Source organism: Thamnophis elegans, chromosome 14, assembly GCF_009769535.1.
Source record: "Thamnophis elegans isolate rThaEle1 chromosome 14, rThaEle1.pri, whole genome shotgun sequence".
In the NCBI taxonomy this organism is placed as follows: domain Eukaryota; kingdom Metazoa; phylum Chordata; class Lepidosauria; order Squamata; family Colubridae; genus Thamnophis; species Thamnophis elegans.
Genome location: NC_045554.1, coordinates 10,174,989 through 10,199,917, shown reverse-complemented (window position 1 = coordinate 10,199,917; position 24,929 = coordinate 10,174,989). Strand labels below are relative to the sequence as shown.

The window sequence follows — 24,929 nt, the reverse complement described above, 5'->3', positions numbered from 1 at the left end:
ATCCTATCCTATCCTATCCTATCCTATCCTATCCTATCCTACAAGATTTGTTAAGAACAGCAGTGCAAGACTGTGGTAGATTGCTATCCTAATTCTACTCTGTTCTTATAAGATTAGTTAAGATTAGCAGGGCAGAATGTAATGGTGGTAGGATGGTAACTACAGATTAAAAACAGAGATAGAGATATAGAGCCGAGATGGCGCAGTGGTTAAATGCAGCACTGCAGGCTACTTCAGCTGACTGCAGTTCAGCAGTTCGGCTGTTCAAATCTCACCGGCTCAGGGTTGACTTAGCCTTCCATCCTTTCGAGGTGGGTAAAATGAGGACCCGGATTGTTGGGGGCAATATGCTGACTCTGGAAACCGCTTAGAGAGGGCTGAAAGCCCTATGAAGCGGTATATAAGTCTAACTGCTGCTGCTACTACTACTACTACTACTACTACTACTACTACTACTACTACTATTACTACTACTACTATATCCCCCCCCCCCCCCGCCTACCCATGCCATTCTGCTGAACACTTAATTCCTACAGCACTGCTTTAGGCCTAAATATTTACCAATGTAACAGGCTACATGGCTATTATCCTTCTCATCTTCTAATCTTTCTCATCTTCTGGTTTTTGTATCTTATGATTAATGATTGTAACTATGATCTATGTTATATGACCTATCATTTTGTTGCTTGTATATATACTGAGAGCTTATGCACTGGAAATAAATTATTTGTGTGCGAATCACACTTGGCCAATAAAGAATTCTGTTCTGTTCTATTATACGTTATGTTACTCTACTCTACTCTTGCGAAGTCGTGTCCGACCCATCGTGACTTGATGAACAACGTTCCTCCAGGCCTTCCTGTCCTCTACCATCCTCTGGAGTCCATTAAGCTCATGCTGACTGCTTCAGTGACTCCATCCAGCCACCTCCTTCTCTGTTGTCCCCTTCTTCTTTTGCCCTCCATCGTTCCCAGCATGAGGCTCTTCTCCAGGGAGTCCTTCCTTCTCATTAGGTGGCCAAAGTCTTTGAGTTTCCTCTTCAGGATCTGGCCTTCTCAAGAGCAGTCAGGGTTGATCTCCTCTAGGACTGACCGGTTGGATGGCCTTGCAGTCCAAGGAACTCGCAGGAGTCTTCTCCAGCGCCAGAGTTCAACGGCCTCCATTCTTTGGCGCTCAGCCTTTCTTATGGTCCAACATTCACAGCCATCCATTGCAACTGGGAAACCACAGCCTTGGCTATAAGCACTTATTTTGGCATGGTGATCTATGCTATATGCTATATCTATGCTATATAATCATTTTGTTGCTTCTACGTACACTGAGAGCTTATGCACTGGAGATACATTTTTTTTGTGTGAGTCACACTTGGCCAATAAAAAATTCTGTTCTGTTCTATTATACGTTATGTTACTCTACTCTACTCTACTCTACTCTACTCCACTCCACTCCACTCCACTCCACTCCACTCCACTCCACTCTATTCTAAACAAGATTTGTTAAGATAAAGGGTCCAGACTGTAGTAGGGGTGGTAGGTTGATAACCAAGTGGAGATGTGAACTATATCTTCTAGGCCAGGGGTCGGCAACCTTAAACACTCAAAGAGCCATTTGGACCCATCTCCCACAGAAAAGAAAGCACCGGGAGCCACAAAACCCTGTTGACATCTAAAATGAAGACAACACTGCATATATATATATATATTTTACCTTTATGCTATGTATAAAAAAAAGCGTGTTGCATTTGTGAAATCAATGAACTGCTACAGAGAAAATGAATTTTTGATCTCTGCATGCAACAAAAACATTTTGAACTCCGGGGGGGAAAAAGATGGGTCAAAAACCTCAATAAATCAAGTGCTGGGCGCGTGTCACAGATTGGCAGTTGTGACGCGTATTTTGAGCGACAGGGAGCTGCAGCAGAGGGATGAAAGAGCCACATGCGGCTCCGGAGCCACAGATTGCCGACCCTTGTTCTAGGGTGACACTTTCACCAACATGATAACTTTTCTGTGTTAGTGCGAAGTAATCCCTGCCCAGCCTAGCAGTGCTTCTTTATTTTCTGTTCTTTGCTGTTTCAGGAAATGTATACCTAACAGTGGCTGCAGTAGCATATTTCTGGTTTTATGGAAGATCTACCTTTTTTTAAAAAAATATTTTTATTCTTTTTAAACAAAACAACACATACAAAACAAAGCAAGAAAAAAAAAAACCACTTTCCTCCATTTCATCAAGTATGTCGTTTGGTTACAGGTTTTGTGCATCAATTCTTAAGATTAAGAATAACATCACTGGTTTGCATTGAACGTAACTGAATATTTCGCTGTCATTGAGCCGAGGTGGCGCAGTGGTTAGGGTGCAGTACTGCAGGCCACTTCAGCTGACTGTTATCTGCAGTTCAGCAGTTCTAATCTCACCAGCTCAAGGTTGACTCAGCCTTCCATCCTTCCGAGGTGGGTGAAATGAGGACCCAGACTGTTGGGGCGATATGCTGACTCTGTAAACCGCTTAGAGAGGGCTGAAAGCCCTATGAAGCAGTATATAAGTCTAACTGCTATTGCTATTATGAGTTCAAATTACCATTAATATTCTTTCATTTGTAACAATCCTTATTTCCTTGAATTCATAATTATCTATCAAATAACAATAAGTCTTTAAAGTATTATAATATCACCTATTTCCAAGGAGAAAAAGCGGAGATTAGAACAAAGAATTCCCATTAATTTATAATATACGTTCATATTTTCAATTGACCATAATGTCATCAATCATCCAGAGTTCCAAAAACAGTTTTCCATTATTAATTATTAATCCATATAGTGGTTAAGTATTTCAAATCATATGTATATCAATTGTTCATTACATCATCATTGGTCCGTTTAATATACAAAGGTCTTTCTAATATAAAATGGTCACCCAAATGCAATTTTACCAAAGTGTTCAAATCATCCCACTCTTATACATTGAGATCATTATTGTCCTTTATATATGATGTGAATAGTGCTCTATATCATAACAAGAAAAAAAAAACTTCATAACACCACTTTTGTTTTTAATATCGTGGTCTTTCCCACCTTCCAATTAACTTGACAGGTAGGTAAATATTGTGCTGTTCCCATGGTTTTGACAGGGCAAAGATTGCAGGAAACAAGGATCATCCAAGACAGAATAAAAATTGAAACGCAAACCTTAATAGCTCAGTTGCTTTTCTCATTTTGTAAAACACTCAAAGGAAACAGAAATTGTCGCTGTTAAGAAAATCACACCCAGGGATACATTCCAGGAAGCTGAAGTGTGTACTTAGTGGAGAAAAGAAAGCTTTAGCAGTTAAGATTTCTGACAACTTTAGTGGAAAGTTTTTAGCAGCAATGAGTTTTAATGTTGCAAGCTGCTAGAATTGCGTTTTGTAAAGTGTTTTTCCTCTCTTACCCACTTGTACATTAACACATTCTTAATGTAAAAGCTATTCTCACCAGTAACAGGAAATGAGCTTATCCAAGCTGTGGTCAAAGTGGAAGATATCGCTACAAGATACAATCTTTTGGGTGTAAACCACAGTTTCTATAGTAGGTTAAAAAAAAAAGAAAGCAGGAAACTCACCTACGTTTTTCTGGTATGCAACTCATTCATGTTCTAATATTAAAACTGTTTAAATGACAGCAACAACAAAATCAGTTATTTTATCCCGTAACCTCACTGTAAGTGTGTTGATTTGTCTTTGTGGAATTAGAATGGAATAGAACAGTGTTTCTCAACCTTGTCAACTTGAAGATGCCTGGACTTCAACTCCCAGAATCCCCCAGCCAGCATTCGCTGGCTGGGGAATTCTGGGAGTTGAAGTCCAGACATCTTCAAGTTGACAAGGTTGAGAAACACTGGAATAGAACCATGATGGGGAACCTGTGGCACACAAAGCCATTTCAAAGGGCACGCAAGGCTGCCCTGTCAGCTCTAGAGCACATGCGCGCGCTGGCCAGCAGCTGATTTCGGCCTTCATTTTCGGCCATTTTTCGCCCTCCGGAGGCTTCCCTGAAGCCACCGGAAGGCGAAAAACAAGGCAATGCGCAAACCGGAAGTTCAAGAACAGACATCCGGGTTGCCCATAGGGCCGTTTTTCGCCCTCCGGAGGGAAGCCTCCTAAAGCCTCCAGAGAGCGAAAAATGGGTAAACCATACCTTTGTGTGCCAAAAGCAGGGGGAGGGCAGGGGAGACATGTACATGCGTGGGGGTTGTGCACGCATGCACAGGGGGTACGCACATCACACACATGCATGGGGGGAGGGTGCATACAATTATGGGTGTGAGCACACATGTGCCTGACCCCCCTGGTCCCCCCCGCTTTTGGCACGCGATGGCAAAAAGGTTAGCCATTGCTGGAATTGAATAACAGAGTTGGAAGGGATCTTGGAGGTCTTCTAGTCCAACCCCCTGCTCAGGCAGGAAACCCTACACCACTTTAGACAAATTGCTATGCAACATCATCTTAAAGACTTCCAGTGTTGGGGCATTCATAACTTCTGGAGGCAAGTTGTTTCACTGGTTAATTGTTCTCACGGTCAATAAATTTCTCCTTGGTTTTAGGTTGCTTCTCTCCTTGAATAAGGTTTGGGAATGACAGTGCAGGGCTTAGCAGATGTGGTCTTGCCAATTATAGCTTATTACCAACCATGGTTAAGTAAATATTTTGACATAATATGGAAGGGAAGTTTGTTTGGCCAGCTAAGTTGCCTGAGTTTATTGTGCTTTATTAAATCAACGGAAATAACAGATAACCTGAGGCAATGAAAAATTATGCATGAATCTTTCAGCGTTATAACAATATTGACCCATTATATAGTCTAAAATAACCTTATAAATAGCCCCTGTAAAGTATAAGATTAGTGATATGATACAAATCAGCTGTAAGGACAGGACTCGGTTAAATTTAGTGGTATGTTTAGGTAAAGGTAAAGGTTCCAGATTCACTTAACAACCGTGTTACTGACTTAACAACAGCAGGGATTAACTTAACAATGATGGCAAGAAAAGTTGTAAAATGGGGCAAAATTCGCAATTGTGTCGCTTAGGAACTTTGGGCTCAATTGGAGTCGTAAATCAAGGACTACCTATATGAAAATCCAAGCAATAGGGACTGAATGCATTTCTCAGACATGCAATGTTTTTAGAAATACTTTCCCCCTAAGCAAATAGAGTAGAGTAAAATAGAATAGAATAGAGTAAAATAGAATAGAATAGAATATAGAATAGAATAGAATAGAATATAGAATGGAATAAAATAGAATAGAATGGAATAGAATGGAATAGAATAGAATAGAATAGAATAGAATAGAATATAGAATGGAATGGAATGTAATGGAATGTAATGGAATGTAGAGTAGAGTAGAATATGGAATAGAATAGAAAATAGAATAGAATAGAATAGAATAGAATAGAATAGAATAGAATAGAATAGAATTCTTTATTGGCCAAATGTGATTGGACAGACAAGGAATTTGTCTTTGGTGCAAATACTCTCAGTGTACGTAAAAAGACAAAATACATTCGTCATGAATCATAAGGTAGAACACTTAATGTTAGTCATAGGGTATAAATAAGCAATTAAATCATAAAAGAAAACATAAGGATACAAGCAACAAAGTTACAGTCACACAGTCATACGTGGGAGGAGATGGGTGATAGTTACAGTCACACAGTCATACGTGGGAGGAGATGGGTGATAGGAAGATGATAAGATTAATAGTAGTGCAGACTTAGTAAATAATTTGTCAGTGTTGAGGGAATTATTTGTTTAGCAGAGTGATGGGGTTCGGGGAAAAACTTGTTATTCCCTCTCCACTTTGCCATGGACTGGCAATTCTTTCTTTGGAAGGAGGAATCAGAAGGTTGGAAAGGAAGGGAAACTGTATATTATACTTTATTGGTAGGCAATATTAATTACTGTTCCCAAGGTACGTGTCCTTTCCAAGATAAGGTTATTGGCAGGTTGGCAATGATTTACAAGGAAAGCACCATCTTCTTATTTTCTGGTGGGTTTTTTTCTACTAATGGAAAGATAAGATTATAAAAGGGAAAATGTAAGGGTAACTGCAGAAGAGCACTGGACTTCCTTCTCATTCTGGATTTGGATTTGAGGTGTCATCATCGTTGGTTGTGATGGTGGGATAATTTTATTGCTTGGAATCCCATTTGTGGTTTTTCCCCAGCTATTTCCTCTTCTGTTTTCTCCAGACCTCTTGGGAAGCAGATCAGATTATTTAGCTGCTGAAGAATAGCTCGTCTCTGCCGTCGTCATGGGATCTGGTTTGATCTATGCATCTGTGCTCCTCCTGTGCTTCTGGTTACGTGAAGGGAATTCACAGAACCTCATCAATGACCAAAAGATGAAGACGACCCTCCTGATCAATGAGGTCAACGCAGATAATCCAGGAGATGACACCATGGAGTATTTGGAACTCTACCATGTCAGCGGACAAAGAGTCGCTTTGAACGGATATCATTTAGTCCTCTACAACGGGAAGGGAAATGTAGCCTACAAAGTCTTGGATCTTGGCAACCTTTTCACAGATGACCAGGGTTTTCTCCTGGTTGGGTCTGGCAACCTTGTCCCAAGGCCAGCTATCATCCTCCCGAAGGGCAGCATCCAGAACGGGCCGGATGCAATTGCTCTCTATTTTGGGAGGTCGAACTTGTACGTAGGCATGCCTGTAAACAATGAAAATTTGGTAGATGCTTTGGTTCATAAATCTAACAAAAGGGACAAAGCTGATGAGTTGGTTCGCGTTCTGACCCCTGGCACAGAACCTTTCTTAGAGGACCCTTCATTCCGGATCACCGATGATGAGTCTATGGAGAGGTGCCAAGGGATGGATTCTCAAAGGTTCTTCCAACTAGGGGCACCAACTCCAGGCTCAGATAACCACTGCATTCCTTTCTCACAGCTGAACGCCTCCGTTGGACTGATCAATGAGGTTAAGTTGGCCTCCTTTCCTGGAGACGCTGAGTTTGTGGAGCTCCAAGGCCACCCTTCCGTAGAGGTGAAGGACCTGGTGCTGGTGCTGGTGGAAGGAAGCACCCAAAAGATCTACTCTGTCATGGAGGTCAAGGGTGAAACGTCTCCTGATGGGTTACTTCTGTTGGGTTCAGGACTGTCCAAAATTCCAGGTAGAGCTAGATACTTTGTCTGTATCTATTTGTCCAGTTTCTGACATAGGATCCATTGGCCACTAGGATCAATAGCCATTGTCTAGCTCATATAACATATTAGGAAATTCTACCACCCCCTCCCCCCCTCAAAGTGGTTGTAAATTGAGGACTATCCGTAATCCTTGATTTACAACCATTTGTTTAGTAACTGTTCAAATTGATAATGGCAGTGAAAAAAGTGAGTTAGGACCATTTTTAACAGGTTCCACCACAAAACCGCACTCGACTAAACCGCGTCCGACTAAACCGCGTCGCTGACGTCATCAAAAGGGCGACAACAGCGCAGAGACAGAAGCACGCTGTAAACCCTAAACCTAAAATTAACCCCTAAACCTAACCCCCCTAAACCTAATCCTAAACCTAACCCTTAACCTCACCCTAACCCTAACCCTAAACCTAACCCTAAACCTAACCCTAATCCTAACCCTTAACCTAACCCTAAACCTAACCCTAAACCTAACCCTTAACCTAACCCTAACCCTAACCCTTACCTTAAGTTGAATCGGCTTGCTTTCTTAACCTGAAATTGTCCATTTGTTCCCCTTATAGTAATAAAATTTGTCCCAGCTTCTGCCAACCTAGCAGTTGGAAAGCACGTCAAAAATGCTAGTAGAAAAAATAGGAGCTACCTTTGGTGGGAAGGGAACACCTTTCCGTGCGCATTGGGCGTTGAATCATGCCGGCCACATGACCACGGAGACATCTTCGGACAGTGCTGGCTCTTCAGCTTTGAAACGGAGATGAGCACCGCCCGCTAGAGTTGGGAATGACTAGCACATATGTGCGAGGGGAACGTTTACCTTTACCTTTAAAGAGTGAAGTCAATGGGGAAGCCAGATTTGCTTAACAACTGTGATGCTAACTTGACAACTGTAGGGGATTCACTTAACCAATGCAGCAAGAAAGGTCGTATAATGGGCAAAGCTCACTTAACAAAGGTCTCACTTAGTAACAGAAATGTTGGGCTCCATTGCAGTCTTAAGTTGAGGACTAGCTGTACCTCTATAGGCATCCTTTAATAATGCTACCAATAATGTTCTCTTTCTTTCAGAGGGCGCAGCTCACTTTCAGAATTTCACTTTCCACCAGAATTCCAGCACCACCTCCCTTCTCAAAGCAGGAACCAACGCCATTGCCCTCTATGGTGGGTCCATCAGCCACTTTGTGGTGGGCTCCAGAATCACGTCGACACCAGCTCTTCTGGATGCCTTGGTGTACACAATGGTGGAGCAGCTGGGTTCGGAGCTGCTGGACATCTTGAGCCCTGGGAAGCCTCCCTTCTACGTGAGCAAACAGTAAGGAAGTGGGATGCAAGCCGAAATTTTCTGTGAACCCTTGCAGAAAACCTGGGCCATGCCGAAACAGATTCCCAAATTTAAGTCTAGAAAATGAGGGGCACAAAGAAATGTGAGAACTGCTATTTGGGGCAGGTAAAAATATGCATTTATAGCACAGCACAACAATCAGGAAAACCCCAAGGGAAGTTGTACTGCTACCTTTGATCCACTCAACAGTCTGATTTACCTATTGGCTGAATTGTTGTTGTTGTTAGTTGCGAAGTCGTGTCCGACCCATCGTTACCCCATGGACAATGTCCCTCCAGGCCTTTCTGTCCTCTACCATCCTCTGGAGTCCATTTAAGCTCATGCCGACTGCTTGGTGACTGCATCCAGCCACCTCCTTCTCAGTCATCCCCTTTTTCTTTTGCCCTCCATCGTTTCCAGCATGAGGCTCTTCTCCAGGGAATCCTTCTTCCTTCTCATTAGGTGGCCAAAGCATTTGAGTTTCCTCTTCAGGATCTGGACTTCCAAAGAGCAGTCAGGGTTGATCTCCTCTAGGACCGACCGGTTGGATGGCCTTGCAGCCCAAGGGACTCGCAGGAGTCTTCTCCAGCACCATCATTCAAAGGCCTCCATTCTTTGGTGCTCAGCCTTTCTTATGGTCCAACCTTCACAGCCATCCATTGCAACTGGGAAAACCATAGCCTTGATTATATGCATTTTTGTTGGCAGGGTAATACAGTCAAAGTCTACCTGTATTAAAATTGTTTTGGCCATTTCTCTGCTTCCAATATATTCTCTTCCGGCCTTTCCCTTTGGTTAATTATGGAACTTTTTCTTCCCCACCGACAATTTTTATCAGATCCCAGGCGGCTGGTGCATCTGTCAGCCGGTGCCTCTGCTGCTCCGTCTCCGGCGATTCCTCCTCTTATGCCCTCACCAAGCCCACACCTTTGCAGTTCAACGACTGCCCGAAGATGCGCTTTAGCCAAAAAGTTTCCTTTTGTTTTCACGTAACAGGTAAGCGCTACCTGGGGACAGTGGGGGAACGGGTGAATTGAAGCCTGGGATTGCACCAAATGTACTGTGATAAGTTAATGGGAAAGACCTCGGGGGAAGAGGCCAAGAGATGCTACCAAGGGATCAGTCAGATAACCCTCAGCTAGATAATGGATCAGGCAAGGGGATCAGAAGGGACCCTCCCTAGTTTCTCAGGCTGTAAAAGAGACTGAGGAAGATTTAGAATAGAAATCAAAGTGAAATTCAAAGTGACAATAAAGTTATTCTTCTTTTCTTTTCTTTTCTTTTCCCTTCTCTTCTCTTCTCTTCTCCTATTCTTATTCCTATTCCTATTCTTATTCCTATTCCTATTCCTATTCCTATTCCTATTCCTATTCCTATTCTACTCTACTCTACTCTACTCTACTCCTATTCCACTCCACTCCACTCTCTATATTCTATATTCTATATTCTATATTCTATATTCTATATTCTATATTCTATATTCTATATTCTATATTCTATATTCTATATTCTATATTCTATATTCTATATTCTATATTCTATATTCTATATTCTATATTCTATATTCTATATTCTATATTCTATATTCTATATTCTATACTGTGCTGTGCTATTCTATTCGCTATGTTATCCTATGCCAGTGTTTTTCAACCTTTTTTGTGCAAAGGCACACTTTTTTCATGAAAAAAATCACGAGGCACACCACCATTAGAAAATGTTAAAAAAAATTAACTCTGTGCCTATATTGACTATATATAAAGTAATTTTCCCACAGCACACCTTACACTATGTCACGGCACACTAGTGTGCCGCGGCACAGTGGTTGAAAAACACTGTCCTATGCTATCCTATCCTACTTTCAGACTTGCAAGATTCTGTTAATGCGGATTCTATTAACTGCAAAAATCCTGATCCTTTGCAACCGAGAGGGAGGGTGTAAACGCATTAAGCAAACCAAGTAGAGATAAAAGCCTTATATAAATAGAAATAAAAACCGTATAACCTTCTATCTCTTATCTCTTCCTTTCATCTTTCTCCTGTGCCTTTTGTAAGATTGCCAACTGAAACCTCAGGACGAAAGCACGATACAGAGAGTTTTGGCCCAGTCTCTAGAGAAACGATGCAACTGCAGCTTTTCCCCAGCGTATTTCAAAGGTAAGCTATGTGGTACATTTCTCTCGGAGTGCTTCAACCCCTGTGGTTTAAAAAAAGCCACAGTAGAAAGAGATAATGAAGATGATGGTTCCAGGTTTTTACAAAACCATCCAAGTAAGATCCTTACTGGAGACACAGTGGCTCAGTGGCTAAGACCCTGAGCTTATCGATCAGAAAGATTGGCAGTTCAGCGGTTTGAATCCCTAGCGCCGCCTAATGGAGTGAGCTCCCGTCACTTGTCCCAGCTTCTGCCAACCTAGCAGTTCGAAAGCATGTAAAAAAATGCAAGTAGAAAAATAGGAACCACTTTTGGTGGGAAGGTAACAGCGTTCCATGTGCCTTCAATGTTTAGTCATGCCGGCCACATGAACAGGGAGACGTCTTCGGACAGCGCTGGCTCTTCGGCTTTGAAACAGAGATGAGCACCATTCCCTAGAATTGGGAACAACTAGCACATATGTGCGAGGGGAACCTTTACCTTTATCTTAAGACCCTTACCAAGCTCACAAAGGCAGTTAAGGCGTCACTGGATAAACGAACAAATGTGTGGAATATGTCGTAACACGATGGCTGAAAAAAAAGGGAAAGAAAATTTGTTGGTGTCCTTTCATGGCTTAATCTGTGGCAGAGAAGAAGATCAGTTGGCTGGTTCATTGAATTGTGCAAACGAATAGTCTGAATGTAATGAATCAGTTGATGAAACAGCCATTTGCGTTTATTTACTTTATTATGGTTTGGGTTACTCCCTGATCTTCTCGTGTGTGTTGAGTATAGGTCACAAAATGTAAAAAAAAGAGAAGAAGAAATGAAATTTAGAAGAGATTCAGATCGATGCTAATAAGTAGCGAAAGTTATTTGGGAAAGAAATTTGTACAGATTGAGGCCAACAATGAGATTTTCCTTTTGCTCCTCTCGTAACGCAGATCCTGTTTTAACCTGTGAAGGCAGAGAAATGACTTTCACTGCCGTCATGAGTGCCCGGTCAACAGACCAGCTGGACCGTGAGTTGCAGTCCCTCTCAATGATGGAGAAGAGTGAAGAACGGTTTCGTTTTGGAAACCAGAACAACAGTATGGCGATGAAGACTTGTTCAAGCAGTGCAGATGGGACAGGCACACCTCCAGGTACGGTAGTCCGGAATGACTAGCACATAGAATCCGGAATGACTAGCACACAGAGTCCGGAATGACTAGCACATAGAGTCCGGAATGACTAGCACATAGAGTCCAGAATGACTAGCACATAGAGTCCGGAATGAGAGTACGAAATGACTAGCACATAGAGTACAGAATGACTAGCACATATTGCAAAGGAAACCTTTACCTTTACCTTTAGATGTAACTTCAGAAGAACCACAGACAACTGGAGAGCCTCCAACTCCAGCCCTGGAGTTGCTTATCAACGAAATTAACGCGGACAATCCTGGCTCTCGAGAAGACACGGAATACATTGAGCTCTTCTACCCAGGACATGCACCGTTTTCACTCAAGAATTACTGGCTCGTTCTGTACAACGGCAAGAACAACTTAGCTTACCAAGTCTTGAACCTGACGGGCTACTCAACCAACGAGCGGGGCTACTTCCTGGTAGGGAGTGCTGGAGTGACCCCCAAGCCTTCGCTCCTCTTGCCAGATTCCACCATCCAAAATGGCGTAGACGCGGTGGGGCTCTACCGCAGCGCCAACCCTGTCTATAAAAATGACATGCAGGTGACAGTCGACGGGCTGGTTGATGCTGTGGTGTACCGAGCCCGTGGTGCACAGAAAGCGGACAAGCTCGTGGCTCTTCTCACTCCTGGGCAGCATATCCTCCATGAAAATGACTCTCATAGCACCGAGGACGAGTCCCTCAGCCGATGCCTCAGCCTGAAGCCCAGAGATCCCAAGAGCTTCCAGGTAAAATGGCAGAAGGGTTGAGTAAGAGGAGCCACAGAGATCAGCCAAGGGTCCATTTCGGCTTGCTTTTTTTTTTTTTACTCCATCTTGGTTATGTTTATCAAACACACCAAGACCCAATTTGCTTTAGCGAAGGTCGTTGAGTCAACCATAATTGACCGGGCTAATGATATATGTGTTGAATGATATATGTTATGAGGAGCAGTGGTTAGAGCGCAGTACTGCAGGCTACTTTCTGCTGACTGCCGTCTGCCAGCAGTATGGCAGATCGAATCTCACCAGGCTCAAGGTTGATTTGGCCTTCCATCCTTCTGAGGTGGGTAAAATGAGGATCCAGATTGTTGGGGGCAATAGGCTGACTCTGTAAACCTCTTACAGAGAACTGTAAAAGCACTATGAACCGGTATATAAGTGCTATTGCTATTTTCCTTCCTTCCTTCCTTCCTCCCTCCCTCCCTCCCTCCCTCCCTCCCTCCCTTCCTCCCTCCCTTCCATGGTGCACAGTGGTTAAAATGCAGGATTGCAGGCTAATTCTGCCAACTGCCAGCAGTTTGAGTCTCACCAGCTCAAGGTTGACTCAAACTTCGGTCCTTCCGAGGTGGTTTGCCTCCAGATCGTTGGGGGCAAATATACTGACTCTGTAAACCGCTTAGAGAAGGCTGTAAAGCGCTGTGAAGCGGTATATAAGTCTAAGTGCTTTTGCTATTGCTGAATTTAATTGAGTGTTGCAATAGGAGTCCTAGTGGCACAGTGGTTAGAATGCCTCTGCCTACCAGCATCCATAGTATTCATCTGGCTAGCGTCCTGTCAGTGTGTGAGAGAATTGAGGGCTGTTTGGAAATAAACAGTACTTGCTGTATGAGCAACAAGGAAGAAGACAGCAAGGAGCCTGGGCGTACTAAAGCTGCATGCTGTGCTGATATCTGAAACTAAAACTGAAAGTGAAACTTCTCTCCTCTGCTGAACTACCATGTTGGAAAAGCTGCTTTTGGTATTGAATATTTACTTAATGTGTTATATTATATATAAAGAGAAGTTAGTGAATCCTGCTGAATCAGTTACTGGTGTGTGCTTTCTGAATGCGATTGCTGCTGCAAATTCTGACACGTCCTTGCAGCAAATAGCAAACAGCCAGGTCAGCTTCAGCACATTATTGCAATTTGATTCAGCACGAACAGCTGATTGGCGGATGGATCAGGCTCCCGGAATACCCCCGATCAGCTGTTCCAGGCTGCAGGGATTGCCACAGACCATCGCCTCCTCCGTGCCTCGTGTTTCAGTGTGTAAGACGCACCCAAATTTTCACCTACTTTTGCGGGGGGGAGTGTGTCTTATTCTTTGAAAAATACAGTAACTCTACAGCATGATTAGATGGGGGAAGCTGTTAGAAATTTAAAAATGAACTTTAAAAGAAATGAATGTTGAAGATTCATATGCTTTCTGGGTGCTTTCTTTTGCCCATCTCCCAGTTGACTGAAATAACGCCTCTTGGGGAAAACGCTTGCGTGTCCTTCAACTTGAATCTCTCCAAAGAGGGGATCCATAATTCTTCAGCCGTCATCAGCGAAGTGGGCCTGGCCAACGACTCGTTTCTATACAAGTTCATTGAGCTGAAAGGGAATCCCGGAGACAGCTTGAAAAAATACACATTGCACTTCTTCGGAAAACATAGCCGGCCATACAACAGCATCCACCTGCAAGGAAAATTTGGAAGCGGGGGTCTTTTCATCATCATGCCAGGGCCAGTGTCCCTAAGTGATAAGCCTGATGGTATGTTGCTGGTCCTGATCAACTCTTCCCAGAAGCCCCAAAGGTGCTTTTTTTTCCCCCAAGAGGCAGCTGGATTTTCTGGTTTTTCTTTTGAAGACGTTTCTCTTCTCATCCAAGAAGCTTCTTCAGCTCTGACTGGATGGTGGGGAATGGCAGGGTTCACATTCCTTGCAGACAGCTGGTCATTTGCATCCTTTTAGAGGGTCATTGAGGCTACTTGGAGGTTTATCTGGGTCTTCAATGACCCTCTAGATTAGAAGGATTCAGATGGATTCAGTTTGTTGAGAGGGGAAGTTTTTAAAATCAGTTCTGTTTGAAGCTGTTTACCAATGCATTGTTGTTCCAATTTGCTGGCATTCTCCTAATCAGCAATGACTATTTATTGTTTACACACACACACATTTTAATCTTTGTAAGCCGCCCAGAGTCACTTAGAGTGTACATTTTCTTAAATAAATAAATATTTTACTGCTTTTTTTAAAATTAATTTTTATTTATTTACAAACATACAAAATACACAGACACCAAACTTAGACACACACTACATTTACACAATACAGTACAAACAGGAACTTCCTGTTCTTTCTAATAGCAATTACAAATCGATACAATTTCCCTTATGCTATTTACTGCTTTTTACTGCTTAATAAAATTAAGCATTAAATTAATTACTTAATTAATTAAATGAATAAAAAATTAAAAAAATAAATCTTTTTAAAAATAATTTTAAAAAAATTAATTGAATTTTATCCCGTTTCTTTCCAGAGCAGTTGGTGATGCCCACTCTCTGGAATCGTCCATTCCCGAAGCAGGAGACCCTAACTGTAGCCCTATTCAGCCGGAAAGTACGACTTCAATATGGCACTCCAAATATGGCTGAGAAACTAGAAGATAGTTGGACATGGAACCCTGATGCAGTCTCCCAAATACCCTCTATGTCTGGGAAAAGAGAAAGGTGAACATCTCGTATTCCTACAGAGCCTTGTTACTTGTACTCCTATTCTGCATTTCTTTCTATAAAAACTAGGGAGGGTCCCTTCTGCGACTTTGCCACACCCACATTTCTTCTGTGGGCTTGGTTGCCTCTCATGCGGCTCTTCCTCCTTCTCGCAAGGTTGTTCTCACATACCATTAAAGGTAAAGGTGAGATAAACGTTTCCCCCATCCTGTTCTGACTGAGGCTTCCCAAGAGCATGCAGCAAACTCCTTGCCCTGACAAAAACCCCTTTTATTAATTGACTGTGAATTCTGCTCATTCACATCCAGCAAAGTCTTTCGAGGGAGGATTTACAGTCACAGACCTTATCTGGCTTGGAGAGCTGCCAGGCTGATATCTGCAGAACTTGGCAAGGAGACTCGGAGAGTCATGAACCAATTAAGCGAATGAATTATCTCCTGCAAACTCCATTCCCCTTTTGCTCCTCTTTTATTTCCTCTGAGAGGGCCATTCATTGTCCACCTGTGGCCTTGCTCCCAAGTCAACCCCTGTTCCTTAGCTGCTCCCTTCGTCTGGCAACTCTGCACATGCGCTCACTGGGAACAGGCTCCAGCTGTTCTTCTGCCCCACTGATCTCTGACTTTGAAGGCAGCTGATAATTGCCATACGGCTCTGGCCCCCTCTCTGCCTCCAAAACAGAGCCCTCATCATAGCCTCCCCCAGACTCCAGGACTGGCCCATATTCCTACCCAACTTCCTCACTGTCTGAATCTGCTGCCAGCCCTGCTGGCTGCTGGTGGGCCACAACACATCCAGTTGTGTCCAACTCTAGGGGGAGTACTCATCTGTTTCCTAGTCAAGGGAACCAGTGCTGTCTGAAGAAATTTCCGTGGTCATGTGGCCAGCACAACTATATGCTGAGATATACGGAACACTGTTATCGTCCCACTGGAGTGGTACCTATTTATCTACTTGCGTTTGCCTGCTTTCGAACTGCTAGGTGGGCAGGAGCTGGGCCAGAACAGCGGGTCACTCCATCACGTGGTGCTTGGGTCTCAAACTGCCGACCTTCCGGTCTAGAAGCCCGGTGTCTTAACCGCATCTATTGAAATTGTTCCCTAGAACTATCCTTGTGATATCTGCCTGTAAATGTTTGGTCCGCATGTAATGTTTTGCTTGCTACAAATGTTTTGTGTTCGCTTTTTGTTTCCTTGCAGAATCTGGTCATTGAGTTACTGCCCTTTTTGCAAGGAAAACTTTCTCATCTCCAACCCCACCCCAGGGATGGAGAACAGTTGTCCACAAGAGTCTCTGTCCTTGGATCTTAGGATGTGCCTATGGACACCAAGTAAGTGGTTCTTTTTTGTCTCACATGCATCTGGGGAGAATGAAGTTATCCCTTGTGTGATAGAAGGTAGCGGGGACACATCTTGAGCAGGGAGTCCTGCAGTCCATCGGAGTAAAAGGCAATGGAGTACAGATATCCTGTGTGAGAGAAAGAGGGTGAAGACAGCGTCTCCTCAACACTTCCCAGACTATATTGTAAATGCAGACAGTATTTATTTATTTATTTATTTGTCTTGTATGCCGCCCACTCCCGGAGGACTCCGGGCGGCTCACAAAAGACAAGGGAAAGGGGGGAACGAGACAAAGACAACATATTAAAAACAAAACCAACATTCACAATTTCCGTGGAGATAGATGCTTCTCAGCTCCCCCCAGCCTGCTGGAACAGCCAGGACTTGATGGCTTTGCGGAAGGCCGGGAGGGTAGTAAGGGTCCGGATCTCAACAGGGAGCTCGTTCCAGAGGGCCGGAGCTGCAACAGAGAAGGCTCTCCCCCGGGGAGTCGCCAGCCGACATTGGCTGGCAGATGGAATCCGGAGGAGACCTAACCTGTGCGATCTAATTGGTCTGAGAGAGGTAATCGGCAGGAGGCGGTCTCTCAGGTACCCAGGTCCGATGCCATGTAGGGCTTTATAGGTAGCGACCAGCACCTTGAAGCTGATTCGGAGACTAATAGGTAGCCAGTGCAGCTCGCGGAGGATAGGTGTAATGTGGGTGTACCTTGGTGCACCCACAATCGCTCGCGCGACTACATTCTGGACTAATTGAAGTCTTCGAACACTCTTCAAGGGCAGCCCCATGTAGAGTCTTCAGTCTGGCAAGATTTTGACTATAGGTGTGAAACAATAAAGAAATCACCCTGGAAGAATCACCACATGGTTGGGGCCTAACAAATGGTGGCTGAGGAGTTCTGGGAGTTGAAGTTTACATATGGCAGCTGAGGGATTCTGGGAGTTGAAGTCCACACATCGTGGCTGAGGGATTCTGGGAGTTGAATTCCACACATGGTAGCTGAGGGATTCTGGGAGCTGAAGTCCACACATGGTGGCTGAGGGATTCTGGGAATTGAAGTCCACACATGGTGGCTGAGGGATTCTGGGAGTTGAAGTCCACACATAGTGGCTGAGGGATTCTGGGAATTGAAGTCCACAATGATGGAATGTGATGGAATGTAGGGAGGTGATGGAATATAGAGAAGAGCTGGATTTCCTGGAGGGAGAGAGTGCATTCCAGAGGAGTGAGAAGCAGCTCAGATATCATGTGTGAGAGAAAGAGGGTGAAGACAGCCTCTCCCTAATAGTTCCCCGAGTACATTGTCAATACAGATAGTAGAATTCTCAGTGTGTCAAGATTTTTGTCAATGGGCTCAGCTTGGAAGAACTGCCACATGTCATTCTTGGTTTTGGGGCCTGACAACTTGATTCTTTTCCCAGAAGGAGGCATGACACTACTATACCTGTGGCAGACACAACCAAGAAAAAGTCTTAGTATCATTGGGTCATATCATTGGTCAAAACCCCAATACTAGTTTTTTGTGCGATTGATTTTTTTTTTTTTTTTTTTTGCTTGCCTTTAAATCAGTTTTTGACTCCTGGCGACTGCATGAGCCACTAGTTCTTGCAGTTTTCTTGGCAAGGTTTTTCAGAATTGATTTGCCCTTGCTTTCTTCCTGGGGTTGAGGAACAGTGACTGGCTCAGAGTTACCCAATCTCATGACTAAAGTGGGATTAGGACTCATGATATCCCATTCTCTAGCCTGATGCTTTCACCATTACACCAATGTTGATTTTCTTAATACGTTTTTAATGTAGGGTTTTTACATGGTTCTTTATTTTTATAAATAAATGTTGTATGTTGCCCAGAATCAGGTGCTTAAGATGGCTATTCTTCTCTTGGTAGACTGTTCCTTCTGGCTTCAAAATCCACAGCTACAAGCTCACTTCCAGCAGACACTAGTGAGATCCATGGAAGATACCTGTTTATGTGCGATCTCTCTCTGCGCTCTGCAAGGTTTGTGACCGACACAACTTTTTAAAAAATAGCAATAGATACTGCTTCTTGAATTGATATCTCTAGGGACAATACATTCATGCCAGAAAAGACATGGTCGGTGTAAATAATGTTATTGCTTTCAATCTGCACCTCTGTTTCTGAACTTTTCAAGCTAAAATGGGGACTCTCTGGTGGGCCAGATTTTAATATATATATATCTGTCCCCATCGTTCCCTGACAGAAAAACCAAAAGATAAGGATGGAAGAAGCTACTAATATAGTTGGAAGGAGACAGATATTCCTCCCTTGTCCAATCATGTCCAATTGTAGGACACAGCGGTCATCTCTGTTTCCTAGCCAAGGGAGCCAGCTGTGTCTGAAGATGCTTTCATGGTCATGTGGCCAGCATAGCTATATGCCAGGGATGGAATTCAGCCAGTTTGGACTGGTTCAAGCAAACCAGATGCTAATTCTACATCTGGTTCGTTGAACTGGGAGTTGGAAGGACTGGCTGACCCTTCCCCTCCCCTCCTAGGAGTCTCCACGTGGCCAGTTTTGGATGCCAGGTAACTGCATGGCCTGCACGGAAGCTTTGGGAGGGGAAAAAGTCCAGAAACGGGCTTGGAGAGCCTCCGGAGCCCGGGGGGAGGCCGTTTTCAACCTCCCGGAGGCTCGAGAAAAACCCCCATTGTGCAGGAGGCCAAATAGGCCAAGCCTACCTAGCAACCGGGCAGAGAACTGGTTGCTAAAATTTTTGAATCCCACCCCTGCTATACGACAAAGGTACATGGAAAGCTGTTACCTTCCCATGGAGTGATACCTATTTATCTACTCGCATTTGCATGCTTTCGATCTGTTAGGTGAGCAGGAGCTGAAGCAAATAACAGGAACTCATCCCATCATGCAGTGCTTGGGTCTTGGACCTAGGCTGCCAGCTTTCCAGCTGGCAAGCTCAGCATCTCTAACCACTGAGCCATCACACAATAAATCAGTTTAATTGGACCTTTACGGGTGGGCCTCATCTTTCGAGCCCGATTAGCTATTCATCTTCCTTGTCTTTTCTCAGAACTGAATTTCACCTGCTCAGAGACCACCTTGAAACTGTCCGGTCGTATGCTGGCCAGGTCACCGGAAGAGCGGCAGCTCCTTATCCAATGGCAACAGAATTTCTCCTTACATTCCCACCCATATTCTGTGGATGGGATAGTCCTCAGAAATAATGCACCCTGCGCATCTTCTAGTGAAGGGGTACCAATATCTAAAGGTGAGCCGGTCAGGTAGTGGCCAAAGATTTTGTGGCTGCAATCCTAATTAATCACTTGTTTTTATGGATTTTTTTTCCTGGTGTCAATTTTATAGAGAAAACCCCCGAGGATCTAATTATGAATGAAGGGTCTATGTTTTTTTGCGATGCTCTGAATTAAAAATCAATTAGATCATGCGATTTAGATAAACTAGATTTAGAAACCTCGTGACTGTTTTTAAATATATGGCATTTTATTCTGTATTAAAACTATTCATTCAGAAATGAGACATAGCACAGCAATATTCTGAAAAGCTCAGTACGTCTACCAAAAAAAATTTCTGATTTAATTTTATTGGAACTTCGGCGTTATGACTGATTGTCAGTTTTACTTTGGGGGATTCAAAGCTCCTGAAACAGAGGTGGTATTCAGCAGGTTCTGACCAGTTCTGGAGAACCTGTAGAGGAAAATTTGAGTAGTTCGGAGACCCGGAAAATCCCACCTCTGGCTGGCCCCGCCCCCATCTATTCTCTGTCTCCCAAGTCCTAGCTGATTGGGAGGGAATGGGAATTTTGCAGTATCTTTCCCTTGGAATGTGGTAGGAATGGAGATTTTATAGTATCCTTCCCCTGCCATGTTCACCAAGCCATGCCCACCAAGCCATGCCACTCCCACAGAACCGGGAGTAAAAAAAAAATGGATTCCCACCACTGATTCAAAGCTCCTGAGTATGTTTTCTTGTTTTGGGTGCACTAATCGGATAGTTGACATTGATTCCATAAACCATTAAAAGAAAGTCTGATGAATTTAGCCCTTATACTGATAATACCTTTATTCTCTTTTTTTAAAATTGCATATAAAAATTCCATTTCTAAATAATCAATGTGTTGTCTGGGTACAAATAATTTTAGGAAATAATAATAATAATAATAATGTGTGGGGCACGACTAGTAATCAATGCCAAATCCAGCGAAACAACTGGCCGCTGTGATACAATTCTGTTGTTGCGATAATAATAATAATAATAATAATAATCCTTCAAATTACTCACAGGCATTATTGCAGATAACATGATGGATTATTTAGAAACAAACAACATCTTGCCAGTAGAGCAAAAAGGCAACAAAAGAAGGAGCAGGGGCACAAAAGATCAGCTCCTAATTGATAAAATGATATTAGAAAATTGTAAGAACAGAAAAACGAACTTGAATATGGTCTGGATTGATTAAAAAAGGCATTTGACTCACTGCCACATAGTTGGATCATAAAATGCTTAGAAACAACTGGCATTAGCAAAAATATTACATCCTTTACTGAAAAGGCGATGAAACAATGGAGAACTGAGTTGGCAGTAGGGAATGTGATTTACGGAATGGTTAATATCAAGCGAGGAATTTTCCAGGGTGATTCACTTTCACATCTTCTCTTCATCATCGCAATGATCCCACTATCAGTAATCTTAAAAAAAATGAAATTAGGCTGAAATTATGTGAGGGAATTGAAATGCTCAATGGCCAACTAATTAAATGCAACAAAAATGAAGCCTACAAATACTTAGGCATTCTGCAGTTGGATAACATCAAGCATGGAGAAGTAAAAACTAATGTCAGGCGAGAGTACACCAACAGAGTTAGGAAAATTTTGAAACCTAAATTGAATGTGGAAATACAATCAAGGCCATAAATACCTGGGCAATACCAGTTATAAGATACACAGCTGATATAGTTAACTGGACACAAGCTGATTTGGACATTTTGGACCGAAAAACCAGGAAACTAATGACAATGCACTACAGTTTACATCCACGTGGTGATACTGATAGACTTTACCTGCCCCGAAAATCAGGTGGCAGAGGATTATTACAAGTGAAGCAAACAGTTGAAGAAGAAAAACATGCACTGGCTGATTATGTAAAAGAAAGTCAAGAACATCTATTAATCGAAGTAAAGAACAAAAATCTACTGAAGGCCCAACAGACAAAACAAGAATACAGAAAAGATGTGATAAAATCAAGAATGGAGAATTGGCAGAACAAAGCACTGCATGGCCAATTTCTGGAAAAAATAAAAGATAAAGTGGACAGTGAACAAACTTGGTTATGGTTAACAAGAGGTACATTAAAGAAAGAAACAGAGTCACTAATCCTGGCTGCGCAAGAACAAGCTATCCGCACAAATGCCATTAAGGCCAAAATTCAGTAGCACAAATGATCCATTGGAATTTGTGCAAAAATTATAATATTAAAACAGCAACAAACTGGTGGGAACATCAGCCTGAAAATCATAGACATTGCAATACCAGGTGATAGCAGGGTCGCCGAGAAGGAACATGAAAAAATCGCAAAATACCAGGACTTAAAAATCGAAATTCAACGACTATGGCACAAACCAGCAGTGGTAATTCCAGTGGTAATTGGCACACTGGGTGCTATTCCAAAAGCACTGGAATTACATTTAAAACAGTTAAAAATTGACAAAATCACCATCAGTCAAATGCAAAAAGCCGCACTGCTTGGATCTGCACGCATATTACGAAAATACGTTACGACGTCCTAGGCCCCTGGGTGAGGCCCGACTAGTAACCAATGCCAAATCCGGCGAAACAACTGGCCGCTGTGATACAATTGTATAATAATAATAATAATTTGGAGCACAACACACCAGATATCACGGTTGTAGAGGGCCGAAGTGTACAGTTTTCGCTATTCCTGGAGATGCCAGTCGAAGAAAAAGAACTAGAAAAAACAATGAAATATCGCTACCTGGCCATCGAAACTACACGGCTATGGATGAAGCATGTAACAGTGATACCCATTGTCATCAGGGCACTTGGCACCATGTCCAAGAATTTTACAAGATACATCAAGAAATTGCAGCTTCCTGCAATACTACCAGCGGAACTGCAAAAAACTGTGCATCTTATATTTTAAGAAGGTCCTTGGTTGATACCTAGGACACTGGCAGCAAACCATATCAACCATTAGCACCAGTCACTGGTATTTGTAATGCATTTTTGAATGTTCAGTTGGCTGAGTTTTGTGTTTAATGAATAAAGTATGTAATAATAATATTTTTTCCTCTTTTTCCACAGCTCCGTTTCAAGCCTGGGAAATTGCTTCTTTGACCTTGGGTTCCATGTTTCTCATACTGCTGTTAATCGGGGGAACTGTCTATTGTATAAAAAGGTAAAAAGAGCTGTTTTCGGGTTTTGTGCTAAAGCCAAATCTAGGGACCAAAAGATGAACCTAATAACATGGATTCAGTATGAAGCTGACTTTGTTATGCTGTATGGGTATCTTCGCCCAATTTTGTACTCACTTAACGTGATGGGCAATACAGGCATTCCTTGACATACAACCATTCCTTTAATGACTATTGGAAGGTATAAAAGCACTGAAAAAATGATTTATGACCATTTTTCTCACTTACAACCAATACACCTCCATGATCATGTGATCACAATTCAGATGCTTAACAAATGGCACGTTTTATCACGGTTGCAGTGTCCTGGGGTCATGTGATCCCCTTTTGTGACCAATGGGGAAGCCATAGTTAAGAGTATGTGACTTTAATATGATTTGAGGCTGGTTGTAAGTCATTTTTCCTTCCCAGTGCTGCCCTAACTTTGAAACGGCTGTTAAACAAATGGTTGAAAGTTGAGAATTATCTGTATTTATATACTTACTAGCCGATAATCTGGCGTTGCCCGGGTATTTATTTATAAGGGGAAAATGTCCGGACCAAACATAATTTCTAATGTCGGATTTTCCCCTTTACCAGAGGGAGCCCCCTTGGGGAGTACTGTGAAGCCGTTACCATGGCAATTCCACTGTGCTGTACAGTAGAAGCCATTTTACGACAGTACAGTAGAAACCATTTTAAGGCACAACAGGCTGTATCTTAACAGAACATACACACACCCAAGGGGTGTTAGGGATGTCTTACCCCCACAGTACTTTTTTTTCCAGAAAGTAAGTCATCTGTGTACCAAGTTTGATTGAATTTGCTCAAAGTGTTCCATACCCACACATACAGCCATATATGTATATGTATATGTATATGTATATGTATATGTATATGTATATGTATATGTATATGTATATGTATATGTATATGTATATGTATATGTATAGATAGATAGATATAGATATAGATATAGATATAGATATAGATATAGATATAGATATAGATATAGATATAGATATAGATATAGATATAGATATAGATATAGATATAGATATAGATGATATAGATATAGATGATATAGATATAGATGATATAGATATAGATATAGATATAGATATAGATATAGATATATAGATATAGATATAGATATAGATATAGATATAGATATAGATATAGATATAGATATAGATATAGATATAGATAGATATATATAGATATAGATATAGATATAGAAGATTTTGCCACATTTCCAATGTTCTTTGCCAGGGCTCAAGTTCCAGTCTCCTTGATGCTTTTGCTGACTTTTTGCTTGTGTGTTTTTGTCTGTTGTGGCCCCAATATCTAAAAATTGTAGTACAAACATGAAAATATGTTTTAGCAGTTCTTCCTCTTCCCAAAAGCATGGCTTCAATCAGATTTGATGAGGAAATGCTTGCATATACCTAAGAAGAAATATATGCAAATATAATTCACCCATATAACTCGCTATTGTATAGAGAGCATATCTTTTTAGCATGCTGCTATGTACTTTATACTGAAGATTAAAAGCTGTAGAAAGGTAACGGCATCTATAGCGTCTGGCATACAGAATTGTTTATTTTACCATGATTTGTTGAATAACCTGGCCACAAGTTAAGCCATTAACCACATAAGTTTTGTGTGTGCTTTTGCATTCTTAAAAGGCGGATTTCATATTTCAACATGTCCCTGCTTGCTTGCTTGCTCTGAACTAAAACGTGCTCAGCTTCCTTAACTGCATTACTGAGGACAGTTGGTGTCTTCATGCATTATAAAACAGAACACAGAGATCAGTTCCAATTATGTCCCTGGAATCTATACAGGTAGTCCTTGACTTATAACTGCGACGGAGTCCAAAATTTCCATTGCTAAGCAAGGCAGTTG

The 24,929-nt window shown here is 42.3% G+C and overlaps 1 protein-coding gene across 2 annotated transcripts in view; it reads left to right on the top strand.

Moving 5' to 3' along the window:
- The window catches only part of LOC116518083, a 28,953-nt gene that overhangs the window by 2,465 nt on the left and 1,559 nt on the right, over positions 1-24,929 (top strand). Inside the window, exons 2-13 of one of the 2 annotated variants that reach the window (XM_032231333.1) lie at positions 6,226-7,158; positions 8,252-8,495; positions 9,343-9,500; positions 10,557-10,658; positions 11,582-11,782; positions 11,994-12,553; positions 14,023-14,323; positions 15,089-15,278; positions 16,478-16,608; positions 18,506-18,616; positions 19,665-19,862; positions 22,933-23,026. In XM_032231333.1, the coding sequence (XP_032087224.1) occupies positions 6,288-7,158; positions 8,252-8,495; positions 9,343-9,500; positions 10,557-10,658; positions 11,582-11,782; positions 11,994-12,553; positions 14,023-14,323; positions 15,089-15,278; positions 16,478-16,608; positions 18,506-18,616; positions 19,665-19,862; positions 22,933-23,026 (3,161 nt within the window). In that variant the 5' untranslated portion in view covers positions 6,226-6,287. The remainder of the gene's footprint in view (positions 1-6,225; positions 7,159-8,251; positions 8,496-9,342; positions 9,501-10,556; positions 10,659-11,581; positions 11,783-11,993; positions 12,554-14,022; positions 14,324-15,088; positions 15,279-16,477; positions 16,609-18,505; positions 18,617-19,664; positions 19,863-22,932; positions 23,027-24,929) is intronic. The other variant, XM_032231334.1, reaches the window with a different exon arrangement.